We start from the raw sequence: 14,514 nt of genomic DNA, 5'->3' as shown, positions 1-14,514 counted from the left end.
CCGTTGAGGCAATGGGAATGCAGCGACAAGATGATTTCAAGGATCGCGTTGGCGGTTGAAGATTGTGTTGAAAGAAGTAAGGATGATGAAGAAAAGAATCGAGACGCGGCTGGCGTCTTGAAAGGACAATGAATGGATAAATGAATGGGAGTGGATGGACGGATTACGGGTTGCTTGACTTTTGTACGCCCAGTCCCGTCACGTCAAAGGTCAACCTTTCCGTTGCTGTAGGGCGTGCTTGGCTGCTCGTTGCTTGCAAGCTGTGGAATGCAGGGAGCCACGATATGTAGACGGTGCTCTAACTCAACGGAGATAGGCCTCGAATTTGGTACGGTCGGTCTTGGATCAACAGCTTTCGCCGATGTGGGGCTGTGGTGGGGGGCTTGGCAGACTGGGCAATGGACAATTGGCAATTGATGCAAAGAAGATGCTCAAGTAAAAGGTAACCTTCGCAAATATTGCCTACCTCTTACTTGCATAATGAATATCCCCTTGATGTTTTCTCCGATGAGTTAATTGTGCAAGTTTCCTGGGGAAGAAGGCACAAGCACGGGCGGATCGAAGATGAAGAGCAAATGCGCACTCAACCCAAGTTCCCACAGCAAGCATATCACTTGCAACAATCCCAAATCTTCACCATTTTCGAGAATGAATCCAGCATGGCCAGTAAAAACTGATTCTTGAATGATGCTGTAGGTAGGTATCTAAGTAGCCAATCCCCCGTCTTCCAAAACTCATGTCACTTCCCCATCACAGCAGTTTGTAGTATACCCGATTAAAGGCTATTGTACACCTTATCAGACTACATACCTACGTTGCCCTCCTCTTCCTTCTTGAGATAGCCGAGTCTCAGGACCGACCTGGACTTCTCTCTTGCCTTAGTCCGTCCTCGTCAGCCAACTATTTCCCCCACACGAGCCCAACCTTTGCCAGACACTTCATAAGCCGTAGCCCCGTAAGAACAGCGCCTATGACCCCGGCAACCCGTGCTCATTTAACCGCGTTACTGCGTTGCGTCGTTATGTACCCCTTGGATGGCTCGACATATCGGTCTGACATGGCAGAGCATCATATCTTGACGCCCCAAACGCCGCGTCCACCGCTGACGCCCAACCATTCACCAGCATCCGAGTTGGGTAGAGGTGGTGTCCATCCCAGGTTTCCAACCTCGTAGTCGCATTGCCAGCTTGCTACAGAGGTCAGATGCTTGTCTGTTGAACCGGGGCCGCTGTTGGAAGGCGCATTGCTGGGTTGCGTGTTCATCAGATCCCACACCAACACCATAGAATCATCGCCACCCGACGCCAGCGTTCCTCGTCAGGGGCGACCACTCCACGCAGTTAACGGATCCATTGTGTCCGCGAAGCTCCAACAGCGCTTGGCCTGGCTGTCGTACATCAAGTATCCGGATGACGTTCGAGTCTTGCGCAAATGTGGCGAGGAGATGGGTATCATGTGGTGAGGTCGCCAACCGCATCAAGGGCGGCGCATTGGTCATGGTCTGCTGGGCCAGCGTCGGGCTGATTCTGCCGCCGGTAGCATCTAGGGAACCTGGAAATTAGTGATCATGGTCTTCGTAAAAAATAAAAAAATAAAAAAATAGATTGGAGAATACCCACCTCGATCGTCCTTGGCCGTGGGTTCGTAGATGATGGTGCTGTGCTCGAGGCTTCGCAGGTCGAACATGCGCACACTGCCATCCTGACCGCAGCTGACAAACACATCAACACTGTTGGCGCAGAACCGTACGTCGTACACCTCTTTGTCGTGCGCAATCAGTTGTGTCTTGGCGGTGAGAGAAGGGATATCCCAGATAGTGCAAGTGGTGTCTATGCTAGAGGTGATGATCAAACTTGGCGATACCTGGTTCCAGTCGAGAGAGGTGAGGGGCGCCGTATGGTCGGGCGTCTTGGAGTTGGAGAGGAGCGCGAGCGGCGTGAGCTTCGTGATGGGTGCGTTGGCATTGGGCCTTGTGACATTGTTGCCGTAGGAGCTTTGCGCATCGGAGGGCAGAGACCACAGCCTCAGATGATCACCCGACGTCGCCAGCAGATCCGTACTCTGCTTCTGGGAAGAGGGTGGTTCCCACAGGAGTCGCGTGACTGGGTAAGAATGGGTGGCCTCGGCCACTTTGGTGAACTCCGATACTATGCTTAGAGGAGCCTGGAGTGTAGACTTCGTTAGGCGCGTTCACAACCTGGGTATCTAAAATTTGAATCTGAACATGGCCATGTCAGCAAGTCATGAATCATTGATACTAGAACAGACATATTAGGACATGAGGAGGATGCCTACAAAGTTGTGACCGTCTTCGAGGTAGCTGCCAATGGCTACCTTGCCAGCGCCTTTGCCTTGCGGAGCCCATTTGCACCAATCGAAGGCATAGAGCGCCCATGGAGCCAAGTAGTTGCTCGTGGACGGTTGCCCGTTGGCGAGTTCGTAGGCCAGAGTTCCTGGCGTGCCGTCCGAGAGGCTCGAGTCGGCTCGGGGACGAATGTCGGCCAGGCCCAAGGGCGTGTTGGAAATATTGCGTTGCGACCCAGGCGCGCCATACTTGGAGTCCTGAGGAGACATGTATTGCGACGGGCCAGCGGAGCCGCCGGGAGTAGTAGGCGTGTAGGGGGTGTAGCCAGAGGATTCGAAGGGCGCGGCGGGGCTCGACCGCGAGTAGGCGTGGGAGGTAGAGGCGGACAGCGACAGCGAGGGGGGTTTCGAAGGCGACGAGTAGTCGGTGGGCGACTGCTGCTGCGGGATGCCGGTAGACATGGTGGGCAGGGTGGGTGCGGTGTTGGCGCTCATGGCAGGTGGGCGGGCGGCGCCTAAGCCTCCAGGTTGCAGGACATTGGGCACCGAGGAGTTGGCGGCGGATGAATAGGCGGGGGTGGTGGGCTGTGTGTGAGGGGCGGCGGAAGCACTGGGATCGATATGGAGGGCAGGACCGGCGGCGGACGTGTATTCTCGCGGAGAGGACGAATACTGGGTTTGATGGGTCATGGTGGGAGAAATGTGCAGTTCGTCGTGTTGGGCGGCGTAGCCTCCTCCAGGTGCAGCAGCTGCAGCTGACACTCCTGCTCCAGTCCCAGCACCAGTCGCGGACTGTCGCGGGGCTCCCGCATAGCCCTTTGATTGGCTCATGCTTTCGTCAAGATGAGTCTGGGTCGAGGCTCGGCCTAGGTCCAATAGTCAGGTTGGTAGTAGCTTTTGAGACGCTCCGCCGCTGCGCGATGGCAGGCGCGAGCGATTAATTCCTTTGGGGGGAGGAGGGTAAATGATAAGCTGGGAGGCAAGTGTCGTTGTTGGTGGCCAGCCGGGATTTGAAGTGTGTCAACCGATTGGTAGTGGGCTCGGCCTTGTCTTGCCTTGTCTTGGAGTTGGGAGGCAGTGGGAAAGGTGTAACATAATAATGCAATGGCAGTGGCAATCAGATAATAATGAAAGCAGTCGGTCGCTAAACACAGCCCCCAGGAAAAGGTCGGCCGTCACTGGATTCCAGCCTCTGTTTTGGGGCTGGATCAGCGCCGTCGAAACATTTCCATGGCGACGTCAACTGAAGACTTGCCCGTCCAATTAAAGTATCTCCGATTGCATCTCTACAGTGCAGCTTAGGTAGATGTTTGGATAGCCCATTTTTCAAATGAAAAAGAAGCACTGCATTTGACATTCGCAGGTTTGAATTGACTCACACTATCGCCAGTTAACTCAGGTCTTTTTGCTGCACACACTGCCCATGTCTAGGGCTGGGCTGAAGCTACAATGCACTTCTATACCCAGGGGCATTGGGGACATTTCTTAGCTGCAGATACACCTACATGTAAATCTATTCAGTCATATAACAACATGAAATACCCTACGCATATTTCTCCTTATCAGGATGAACATTCCGGATAACAGTAGCACTTTGTTCCGCACTATCAACATGTGCAGTTGCAATAGTCTTGTCCAAGCAACCTCTGAAAGTGAGCATGTCTCGAGTCAATTCCAGAGCTCAATTGGCACTTATAGCAACTGCACCTACGGCACCTGTGTAGGTATGTACACAAAGTCAATTGCTGCAAGTATGCCATTGACTTTGACAGTCACTTGTGCTCGATCTTTTTTCAAGCTCTGCAATGAATTGATAGATTCGTTTTCCATTGTCTTCTGACGGCTGCAGAGTGATTTCGGCTGCCTGCTTGCTCTGTTCAATGATACCCAACATGAAGACGAGTGATCATGCTCCAATCGAACGAATGCGCTCATCTCCACTTTAGCCGAGGAGGAGGAGAGCGATTCAACGTAAGAGAGCATTGAACGTAACCCGGACGGTCATACCCAACTTGCCATCACCTTTGCAATCTTTTGCCATTCAAGCCTATTGCTTATTCACAGCATCCAGGGCAACTTCAAGAACGATTCTGTATAGCCTCCAACTAAACTATTTGCTCGGTCTTGCCTAGGTACGAAGTCAAGATGAAGCCCGGCGAGTTGCCTTCGCTTCTGCTCTTGCCACCTCCTCCACGTCCCGCCGGTCCTCTGGAGCTCAGCGCTGCTTACCGTCCCACCCTCAAGTCCGTCATCTCCAAGCTGAAAGGATCCAAGGAGCCAAATGGATCGACTCTCATCATCGCCTTGATGGCTTCAGTGCTCTCGGGGCCGTTTCGACGGCACAAATCCTTGGTGTGGCCAGAGCAGCAATCCCTATTGGCCGGCCTGTACAGCCTCATCTCCGTCGTCTGCTCGCAACTCGGTGTAGCGACCGAGGTGGACGGAGGGCCCGGCTCAGTCGATGCCCGAGTCGTTCTTATCGATCACGACGTTACCAAGAGGATAGCACAAGACTTTAAACTCGCCATTGAGCCAAACAACACCGCCATCATGGACTTAACTACCTTTGTGGCCGCATATCACCCCTGGAAGCAGATCTTCAGCGCCAGCACCGAGGCGGGCCATCAGCAACTGGCCACCTACCTGCGCATGTTTGAAGGAATCCAGGTCCTGAACCAGGACCAGCTGGTTACTGTGGACGGTGGTCTCACCCTGAACACGCAGTCGCTCGAGTCCGTCCAAGCATCACGGCTGGCTACTACTCCGCATTCTGTCGTATGCCTTGGTGGAACATTCGACCATCTCCACCCGGGGCATAAACTGTTGCTCACGGCGGCCATCCTGCTTCTCAAAGTCCCAGAGGAGAGTTCGTTCGAGCCATGCTCCTTCGTCGTAGGCATCACCGGCGACGATCTGCTCAAGAACAAAAAGTACGCCGAGTTCGTGCAGCCCTGGGAAGATCGGGCCATGAGCGTCATCGAGTTCCTGTCCTCACTACTAGAACTTCAGAAGCAAGGCTGGAAAGGCGGCGCCGCACCCAAGATCACCAAGAAGGAGGGCGAGATCACCGCACTTTTCCGTTCCGACACTATCTCCGTATCCTGCGTGCAGATACAGGATGCCTTCGGCCCTACCATCACTCAGGAAAATATGGATGCTTTGGTTGTCTCGGGCGAGACAAGGTCCGGCGGTGCGGCCGTCAACGCCAAGCGGACAGAGCTGGGCTGGCACCCATTGCACATCTTCGAGGTCGACGTCCTGAGTGCGGAAGAGATTACCGAAGAGCCGACCAAGACGGAGAACTTTGCATCCAAGATCAGCAGCACTGCCATCCGCAAGATGCGGGCTGAGTCTCATATGTGAGGAGCCTCTATAAGTAACGCAATGTAGCTATCGACTGTTGAGTGATGCCAAGGAAATCAGCTTGTGATTACGTTGGAGCAGTGGCAGGTTAGAGAATGCAACATCGACTCCTCGGAGTCCATAAACTCGTTCTCGTCTCCGCCTTCCTCTGATCAGTTCGCGGTATAGTACTCCGGTATTCTCTCTGGTATCTCTCCTGTATGCACCCTCAAGGTTATCAAACTACAACTACGGACTGCAGTGATCCGAATCTCCCCCGACCACACCCCACATATATACCCCCCATCATCATCATCAACCCCAACTCCCCAACTTACAACAAGTCCTCCATACAATAAACCCCAGTATTTTTCTGTCACCATGAATCAAGACTCCGGCCCCAGATCCGTCATGACCCGGGACGACGAGGTCGGCGAAGTCCTCCAGACCGTGCCGACCGCGCGGACCGATTTGACGGACAGAGTCCTGCCCCAGATGACGCTGGGCGACGGGAATAGGCCGGGGTCCCTAGTCGCCCCGCCCCCGCCTCGCGGGCCGCGGCGCGCTTCCGGGTCCAGGGTAACGCCATCGTGACGGGCCGCGCCGGCGACCTGAGCCAAGCGGCGTGTCGCGCCCTGCTCGAGCACGGGCTGCAGGGCCTTATGCTGTTCGACCTCGACCCGGCGGGGGCCGCCGCGGCGAAGGTCCAAAGCTTGCAGGCCGAGTTCCCAAGCGCCAGGGTGCGGTTCGCCCAGGTCGACGTCACGGACGCGGCGGCCGTCGACGAGGCCGTGGCCCGCGCGGCGCTGGAGCTCGGTAGTGTCGACCACCTCGTCGCGCTCGCGGGCATGGTCGGCTGCCAGCACGCCGTGGACACTACCCCCAAGGAATGGAATCGCATCCTCGACGTCAATACGACGGGCGTGTTCCTGTGCGCGCAGGGCACGGGCGGCAGCCTGACGTTCATCGCGAGCAGTTCGGCGCACCGCGTCAACTACCCGCAGCCGCAGGTGGCGTACAACGTCTCGAAGGCGGGGGTCGTGGCACTAGCCAAGAGCCTGGCGGACGAGTGGGCGACGCACGGGATCCGCGTCAATAGCGTCTCCCCTGGGTACATGGACACGGTGCTCAACGAGGGCATCGGCCTCGACGTGGCCCGCAACGTCTGGCTCAGCCACAACCCCATGCGCCGCATGGGCTAGCCCGACGAGCTGGCGGGGGTCATTGTGCTGCTGGCCAGCCGGGCGGGGAGCTACATTAATGGGACGGATATACTGGTGGACGGGGGGCAGACGGTCTTTTAGAGAAGGGATAGCGCGCGGGATAAATCGCTGGCGGTGTTTTTTACGTCATACATATTTCGATGACTGCTGCTTCTTTTACGTTGTCGTCGTTTATTCCGCCTCGTTTATTCGGCCAAGTTCGGCGTCCGCCTGCTACCATGACGCGATATATAAAGCATACATAAACATGTATATACATAAAAATTCAAACAATTTCCCAAAACGCCTGCCGTGATTCATCCCACGTGATCACGCCAAAACACCATTATTACTCCGCTCCTTGAACCCCTGAAACACGACGTGCCCGTACTCCTTGAACCCCTTCCCGCCCGCGCTCAGCACCATGACCTGCTCCTTAAAGTGCGGCGTCCCGTGGTACTCGTCGTCGTGCCGGAGCGTCTCCCAGCCGACGTAGATCAGATAGCCGCCGCCCCCGCTCCCGTCCGGCTTTCGGAGGGGCGCCGCCGCCACCGACCGCCGGATCAGCCGGCCGCCGGCGATGGTTTTGCAGCCTTCGACGCGCCGCATGGCGTCGGCCCAGAGCAGCCACTCGCCCTCGACCCACGTGCGGTCGTCGTCATCGTGCCCGTACAGCGCTGTGCTGATGGGTAGCCCAGCACTGAATTCGCGCCCGAGGTGGGGAACGCCGTTGCGGTGGTGGTGGTGGTGGTGGTTAGTTGTTGGCCGAGATGCACGTGCCAGATCTGGATGTCGGGGATGGTGGGGTGCACTGGGTGCGGCGGCGTCAGGGATGCTCTTGATGAGCGGGAGGACGTCGTCGAGGTAGAGGTTGGACTCGAGGAAGTCCTCGTTCTGCTCCAGCGTTTCTCTCACTGTTGAACGGGGAGGAGGAAGTCAGTATCATCAGGTTGGAAAAGAGACAAAGTTGACGTATGTATCCATCGGTAGTAGCCAAGGGTTTCTTCCTCCCGCTCTCCTCCTGGGAAGTGGACAGAGAATGCATTGCATTACATGAGCAGTACCATGCGAACCATAAGAGATGAAAGGGAAATAAGGAACTAGAAGTTGCATGTGTGCATAAGAATAGAAAAAGCCCGACGAGACGAACCTATGTGCAACTGCACCTTCTTGCTCTCCTCCACCTGCCGACCCCAGTACAGCCGCAGGAAGCCGGGGGAGGCGGCAATGAACTCCAGCGCCTCGGCCCACTTCCGGCCGGCCCCGCTCGTCGCATCCTGGAGCTGGTGCTCGACCGGGATGCTCAGGTAGAAGATCTGGGTGACGGGGCCGGCGCGTTCATCGTCGAATAACGTCGTTGCCGCCATGGAAGGATGGCAGGTAGGTAGGTAAGTAGGTAGGGTGGGTAGCTGGGAAGTGGGAAAGAGGTATGACGCAGGACCAGCGAAACAGAGAACAACACTCTGTAAGTAGGTACCTATGTAAGCGTATGCAAGCGATGTTGCAGCCTGTCGGTGTTGCCTGGAAGATGACTACTTAATCACAGCTTTTTACCTTCTGCCTGCGGCTAGTACTGTTCTGCTTGGGCAGCGTATCGACATAGGGAGGAACTACAGCAAACAAGGAAATGAATGAGAATGGAATCTGATGACTTGTACGGGATGTAAGCTCTCCAGCGGTATAAGTGCACGGGCGGGATCCATCGGCCTTTGCTTTGGTCTTTTTGGGGGGCACCGGGTACGTAGATGAACTGTTCTTTGTTCTATGGACCGTTGGTGGTTGGCTGGCCGGCCGATACCACTGGGCACGCCCTGCCGCTTGCTGCGCCATCCATCAAACGTTGGAGGATCGATGATGACTCCAGTCGTACTCTCTTTCCGGCACACACTGATATGGGTAACCTACGTCGTAGAGGGAAAATCCCGCATGCGCACCTATAGACTCATCGACGATCGAATGCTTTGAAACGTGGGACGAGAAAGCCAAGAGAGAGAAAGGAAACTCTGGCGAATCAAGATGCTTTCACACTTTCTTCTTATCTCTCTTGGTCGCTGTGTTTCGTATCGAGGTTGCGTGGGCAGGTTGGGCAGTTGACCACACTACTGCAATAGCACACAAACAGTCGCCATCCCAGGTGCTGCAGGATGACATGCCCTGTCGTCTGATCCGACTTTGGTTGGTTTGCGAGCTGCGACAAGGGGTGTCAGACTCAAGCTTTGCGGGGTAACGTAACTGTTCTCCAGGCTCCAGGCTCCAGGCTCCAGGCTCCAACCCAAAAGAACGCTGCAAGCGGTGGAGGGTGCCACTGCTGCAACAACTAACTCCCCCACATCCGGACTGCCACGAACATCAGCAGCCAGCATTCTTCTCACCATCATCATATCAAAGCTCCGGCCTTTGCTTGTGATCTGATCATCGTTCCCCACGAAGATCTTCGAAGCTTACGCTTGAGCAATAACGTAGGTTAAACAAAAGCCATATATTAAAGGACCTAACCTAATTGGTACATTCAAGTGTTAACCACACGGTGCTCGAGAGGGGCCAGCGCATCGGTGAGTCTAAGACGGATGAGAGTCATGGTACGACCCCCCTTTTTTTTACCATCGACTTTCTATTGAAGTTGCCTCCTACCCGCCGTCCTACCACACGCAACCCAATAAAAGTGATGCCCAACCCAAAAAACATTCCAAGGCCGTCACGGGTCTGCACTTATTGGTCTTCATCCGATAGGCGTTCTAGAAGCCGGGGGTGCCTAAGGAACCAACCTTTAATAGAAGCCGAGATTTAGTTCATTGGCGTGTCCCCTTTTTTCTCTCCACGTGGTGGCACAGCGGCCATTATCCTACCCGTGTGCCTTCCGCGCCATGTGCAACCTCCTCAACGTCATCGCGAGTCGAAGAAAGAATAATAGGTACGCTTAATGCATGAGATCATGCATTCTACTCTGTCATCTTGATCATACGTATTTATAATAATCATCGTTTTCTATCTCTTGCACCATCGATCTACACGGAGTAAACGACCATCTTTGCAACACATAACCAACCTATTAACAGTGAAAAAAGAACAACATATGCGGACCCCAAAAGAACCTGATCTGACCTGGACTGGCGTACTGGCACAAGCACGATATAGAAACCCAATATCAGACTCCGACCTCAATGAAAATGCAAGACCCCTGCAGATGCAAAGTTGGCCAAATTCCCCATGGTTGATGACCCCACAGAAATGAATCAATCTTCCCGAGTAAAAAGGCAAAGACTTGATACTTCTTACCTCTCTCTCTCTCTCTCTCTGTCTCATGCTCGCTCTTGGGTCGTCCAAGCAGAGAGAGGGGCCAAGAGACATGTATTACCACGAAAGCGAAACCCTCAGCTCAGCTCAGCACTTGACCACAGCACAAGCCCCCGGCCGCGGCACGCTGGTCTGGACCTCGCCGGTGACGCCGTAGGACTCGGCGGCCTCGCGCCAGAGCACGTCGAGGACCGGGAGCGCGTTGCAGCAGCGGATGCGGTTGATCGTGGTCGCGGCTCTGGTAGCGGCGGAGCGGTCGTCAACGACGGACTGGAGGTTCGTCAGCACGCCGCCGAAGACTTGGCCCAGGTCCTGGACGGCGCGCGTGTAGGCGTCGGAGACGCCGCAGATGCGGCTCAGGACCTCTGTTTCACTGTCAGTTCCAGGTCTCAGACTACATGAGATAATCAACAGAATGGGAGGACACAGTAATGCGAAGAATGCCGTGCCAGAGAACACGGGGACTAGTTACTCACTCAGATCATTTGGCTCCTTCTTGGCGAACTGCAGCGCGTGCGCTGCCTGGCTGGACGATGCCTGGGCCGCGTTGTCCACAAAAGCGTTGACAGTGTTGACGTCGGCCAGCCAGTCGCGGATGGCCCCCGTGGCTTCTTCAGCCGATGGCTGCCTGCTCTGGTCACAAACTACCTGACGGGGCGCCGGGAAAGACGAAGGAGCGGCCAGGACGGCGGAGGCAGCCAGGACTGAGGATAGGACGAGGAACTTCATGGTGAGGGTGCTGTGACTTGGTATTTATTTTCTTGGTCTTTCCGTGTGGCGTTGGGTTTTGGGATTGCTGGCTGGTAGATGATGAGAAGATGCTCGAGACATTCCTTCCTTCACAGCGGGTCTCTGGTAAGGGTTTTTATCTCTTCCCTATCCCCTTTCCATCACAACGGCTCGGCTTGATACCATTCCGCGGTTTTGCTTCGCCTTGCAGCGATTCTCAAGATAGCCCTTCGCTTTTGTCGTCCAAGTGGCTATGCACCAACTGCCCAAGACTGCGGGGGTCTCTTTGATGGCCTTCAATTTACCCAGTGGCAGGCTCCATATGTACGTCAGCGCTCGCAAAGATTTTGAGAATAGATAAACTTATGCGGTTCATATTGCTTATTGCCTGACACGTCACCGTTATCTACTTCTGCCCTGTTATCCCCTTGATAGTGACAATGCTACTTTTGGTATACTACTTTTCGTACATGATCGACAGGTGGGGTTATTCAATTAGACATTATATCCAATGGAATAAACATTATGCCAGTGGCACTAAATGATCCCTGATCTGTACAGTAGGGTAAGCTAGTATTACCCTGAAAGATATATTGCACCGGCCTATTAGATATAAGAGCGATTTCCCCCATGCACGATATATATGACTAGCCAACCAAAATAACCTTTTTTAAGATCGTATATGTGTATATTACTTTTGGTGTCCGCTGAGGTGGGCCCGGCAACTACGGGACGGACGCGAGTGATCTCGGATCTGACAATAGCCGGCCTGCCAGGGACCGAAATATCTAGGTACCGTGCCCAATCATGCGTTTATACAACCTCGCTCGAAACATCCGGCTAAAACATCCCGACCCGAAAGCTTGGATTGACAGCTCACCATGCGTGTGGTGGCTTTGTTGGTCGTCAGGGTACTCTGATTGGGCGCCTGCAAAGAATGACAACGAACGTGGCCATGGCTTCTAATCTGAGGGATTCGGACCCCACCGGCTTAGATCGCTCTCTCAACCCTGCGATCATATGCGAATAGAAACAAAAATAAAGCACGATTAACGCAGGCCAACAATGGCTTAGATAGATTGCTCGGGACATTCGAGTGCCGGTGCTTGCTGACGTACTACAGCTGCCCACCGGCTGGTGCTTACTATTCAGTTATTCTTAGTTTCTTGGGGGGGAGGGGATATCAGGTCTGGATTTCCGGCAATGATTTATATCCAATGACTCAAAATACCTTTTGTTCTTTATATTGGAGCTAATTAGAACTCCCGACTTCGCATCATGGTCGATGCATGCTGCGTTGTCATGTACCTAAATCCTACCCCTTTTTTCGACCCAACGTGATCGGGGATGATTCATGATCGTGGTCGGCTCATATGTAATAGAATCATGCTTTTATCACTTAATCCACGAACAAAAGCGTTCAACGAACGGTGAAGAGACCTAAACTCGGTATGCCATCCCGTTCCTGGGATGTTGTGGACGGCGTCCTTGACAGCAATGGATAGTCGTCGCGGAGAAGGGCGGCGCATACACAGGGCCGAGTTGTGAGTCTGCAAAATGGGTCAAATCATTCTTGTGGGAATATTGCGGATGAGTTCAATGAAACAGTCCAGAAGATATCTACTGGGTTGATTGAAAATTCTCAGGGCTATCTTCTTCAGTCGTCAATATGCGAGTCGTCTGGATCTACATTCATGTGTTCCCTCCCTGCTTCGCCAGCATTCCTGCCCTCCTCTGTCTGTTCAACTCGGTAGCCGAGACCCGGGGCCGGTACTTGTCACCGTAGAGCGCGCGAGACTCAGCTTCGGACCGCACCCACAAGATGTCGTAGTCGCTCTTCTTGGTCATCATGGCATCGCGCCGCAGATGGCTCTGCCTCCCTCTGCCTCCTCCCTCGGTTCTGCCCACGCCCGTGACTTCTCGAAGAGGAGGAGGAAGACGAAGAAGAAGGAGAAGAGGAAGGCGGGGGACCGTCCACCGCTGCCGCCGATGCATGCATCTCGGACAGGACCGCCTTGACGCCCAGCTGTTGCAGCCGGGCGACGTTGGCCTGCCGGGCGGCGTACACGGTGATGCGACCGGCCGCCGACGCGTCTCTGGCCAAGAGGTAGGCGAGCGCCAACTCGTCTGCGCCTTGGGCGTCGGCCAGGATGAAAGAGTCCCCCCTTTCCAGCGCCGCGTCGAGCAGCGCGTGGTAGCCCCTGGCGAACTCCTCGGGCGAGAGGTCCATATGGCCACTGATCATGGCGACTCTTCGTGGAGGCGTCGTCCTCCAAGCCGGAAATTGGGCTGCAGCTGCAGCGGAATTGTCCTCGGGTGGATTTGTGGCTGAACTATTGCTAGCGTCGGGAGGTTCCGAGGCAGAAGGTGAAGGCCGTTGGTGGAGAAGACTGGCCCAAGATGGGTTGGTTTGCGACATGGTTGTGGATGTCAAATTACACAGTGATGCCGAACGGTCGGATACTTGCTTAACGATAACCATGATTATCCGGCATCTATGTAAACAGTTGAGTGGTGGAAAATCAGGCAATATATATGTGCGCATCCTAGGCCAGTCTAGCCAGGACACCCGCCTTCGAGCAACGGAAAGTCACAGATGGGATAGTCATGACCGAGTGACTCAACGGGGACACCGGACCTGGCTGTGCATGCGGCACAGTTGAAGGTCTCGACTCATATCATTCAAGCAGAGCAGCGTTAGCAGTAGATCCAAGTAAACATCACCAAAAAGAACGCACTAGTTTGCACAAATAAAAAAGACGAAGTGAAGCGATCGCGATATGTCTTACAGTCTCTACTTTTTGGGAGAGAATGGATGTTGCTCATCAAAGTTGGTCCAAGATTGTCGAAGTCGCGGTTCGGCGGTGATTGAGACAACTGATTTACGGGCCTTTGCATGCCCACAGCGCTGTTCTGCCTCCCTGAATTTAGGGAATTAGTGGGGGGGGGGTTTGCCTCAATGAGTGCTGACCAGAATGCTGACCCAGCGGTTTGGGCAGGGAAGCGCTAACCGACACACCCACCAAGAGAGCCCGTGCATGGCGTCACGCCTCGGCTACTATTCCCTCTTTTCTTCTTCTTTTTTGTAGGTGGTTACGAGCGCGGCATGGGCCGAAGATTCGTCTGAAAGTTCGTCCAGTCGAAAGGCGTCTTTTTCTTCTTGTTCTTTTCCTCAGCATGCATTGGCTCGCTTAACCAGAAACTCCTTGGCAGGAGGCAGGAGACTTTTCGTCCGAAGATACGGCCTTTCAGGGGTGTCAAGATCACCTGCAGGGGATAGTGCGGTGGATCTTCAACGTCAACCGGGGCCAGCCGCCGAGATCAGACCAGGGATCCTGTTTCACCTTGGCCCGATTTCTACCATTCCACCTCCTGTCACTGACTCCTGTCCAAAAAGCGTTCCTGGTGCCTGGACTGACAAGAGGGCCCTATCGGTCATCGCGAACCCCGGTCCTTGAACATCTCATATGGAATGATTTCCGCAACGGGAACTCATCCCCATAGCACCACCGCTGTGCTGTGTTCCAGATTGATGGCTTTCACGATGAGTTTTTCCACAACCGCCCGTCACACTATGCCGAACCGTGTAAGCCGACTGGCTGGTTGCATGGGTTTTGCTCCTGAATCTCGAGTGTTGAGGCTC

General features: G+C 54.5%; 6 protein-coding genes across 6 annotated transcripts; 2 read left to right on the top strand and 4 right to left on the bottom strand.

Moving 5' to 3' along the window:
- Positions 1–1,068: 1,068 nt before the first annotated feature.
- Positions 1,069–3,135, bottom strand: PG994_007037 (WD40-repeat-containing domain protein; the record flags this gene model as incomplete). Its single annotated transcript, XM_066858446.1, has 4 exons — positions 1,069–1,246; positions 1,299–1,551; positions 1,620–2,163; positions 2,296–3,135. The coding sequence occupies 4 exons, from the start codon at positions 3,133–3,135 to the stop codon at positions 1,069–1,071; spliced, it is 1,815 nt and encodes a 604-aa protein (XP_066715388.1).
- A 1,314-nt stretch (positions 3,136–4,449) lies between these two features.
- Positions 4,450–5,667, top strand: PG994_007036 (cytidylyltransferase; the record flags this gene model as incomplete). Its single annotated transcript, XM_066858445.1, has 1 exon — positions 4,450–5,667. The coding sequence occupies one exon, from the start codon at positions 4,450–4,452 to the stop codon at positions 5,665–5,667; it is 1,218 nt and encodes a 405-aa protein (XP_066715387.1).
- A 360-nt stretch (positions 5,668–6,027) lies between these two features.
- PG994_007035 (putative dehydrogenases with different specificities (related to short-chain alcohol dehydrogenases)) lies at positions 6,028–6,848 on the top strand (the record flags this gene model as incomplete). The annotated part of the gene is made up of 2 exons (XM_066858444.1): positions 6,028–6,084; positions 6,165–6,848. The coding sequence occupies 2 exons, from the start codon at positions 6,028–6,030 to the stop codon at positions 6,846–6,848; spliced, it is 741 nt and encodes a 246-aa protein (XP_066715386.1).
- A 330-nt stretch (positions 6,849–7,178) lies between these two features.
- On the bottom strand, positions 7,179–8,215 carry PG994_007034 (uncharacterized protein; the record flags this gene model as incomplete). Its single annotated transcript, XM_066858443.1, has 2 exons — positions 7,179–7,762; positions 7,999–8,215. The coding sequence occupies 2 exons, from the start codon at positions 8,213–8,215 to the stop codon at positions 7,179–7,181; spliced, it is 801 nt and encodes a 266-aa protein (XP_066715385.1).
- A 2,014-nt stretch (positions 8,216–10,229) lies between these two features.
- Positions 10,230–10,871, bottom strand: PG994_007033 (uncharacterized protein; the record flags this gene model as incomplete). The annotated part of the gene is made up of 2 exons (XM_066858442.1): positions 10,230–10,507; positions 10,619–10,871. 2 exons carry the CDS (start codon positions 10,869–10,871, stop codon positions 10,230–10,232), a joined length of 531 nt encoding a protein of 176 aa, XP_066715384.1.
- A 1,692-nt stretch (positions 10,872–12,563) lies between these two features.
- On the bottom strand, positions 12,564–13,290 carry PG994_007032 (uncharacterized protein; the record flags this gene model as incomplete). Its single annotated transcript, XM_066858441.1, has 2 exons — positions 12,564–12,790; positions 12,843–13,290. 2 exons carry the CDS (start codon positions 13,288–13,290, stop codon positions 12,564–12,566), a joined length of 675 nt encoding a protein of 224 aa, XP_066715383.1.
- Between the last annotated feature and the right edge of the window lie 1,224 nt (positions 13,291–14,514).

This window comes from Apiospora phragmitis (assembly GCF_038363925.1).
Source record: "Apiospora phragmitis strain CBS 135458 chromosome Unknown utg000007l:1.0-2108841.0:1.0-2111359.0, whole genome shotgun sequence".
Taxonomy (NCBI): domain Eukaryota; kingdom Fungi; phylum Ascomycota; class Sordariomycetes; order Amphisphaeriales; family Apiosporaceae; genus Apiospora; species Apiospora phragmitis.
The sequence above is the reverse complement of the archived record's forward strand: the minus strand, read 5'-3'. Positions and strand labels throughout refer to the sequence as shown.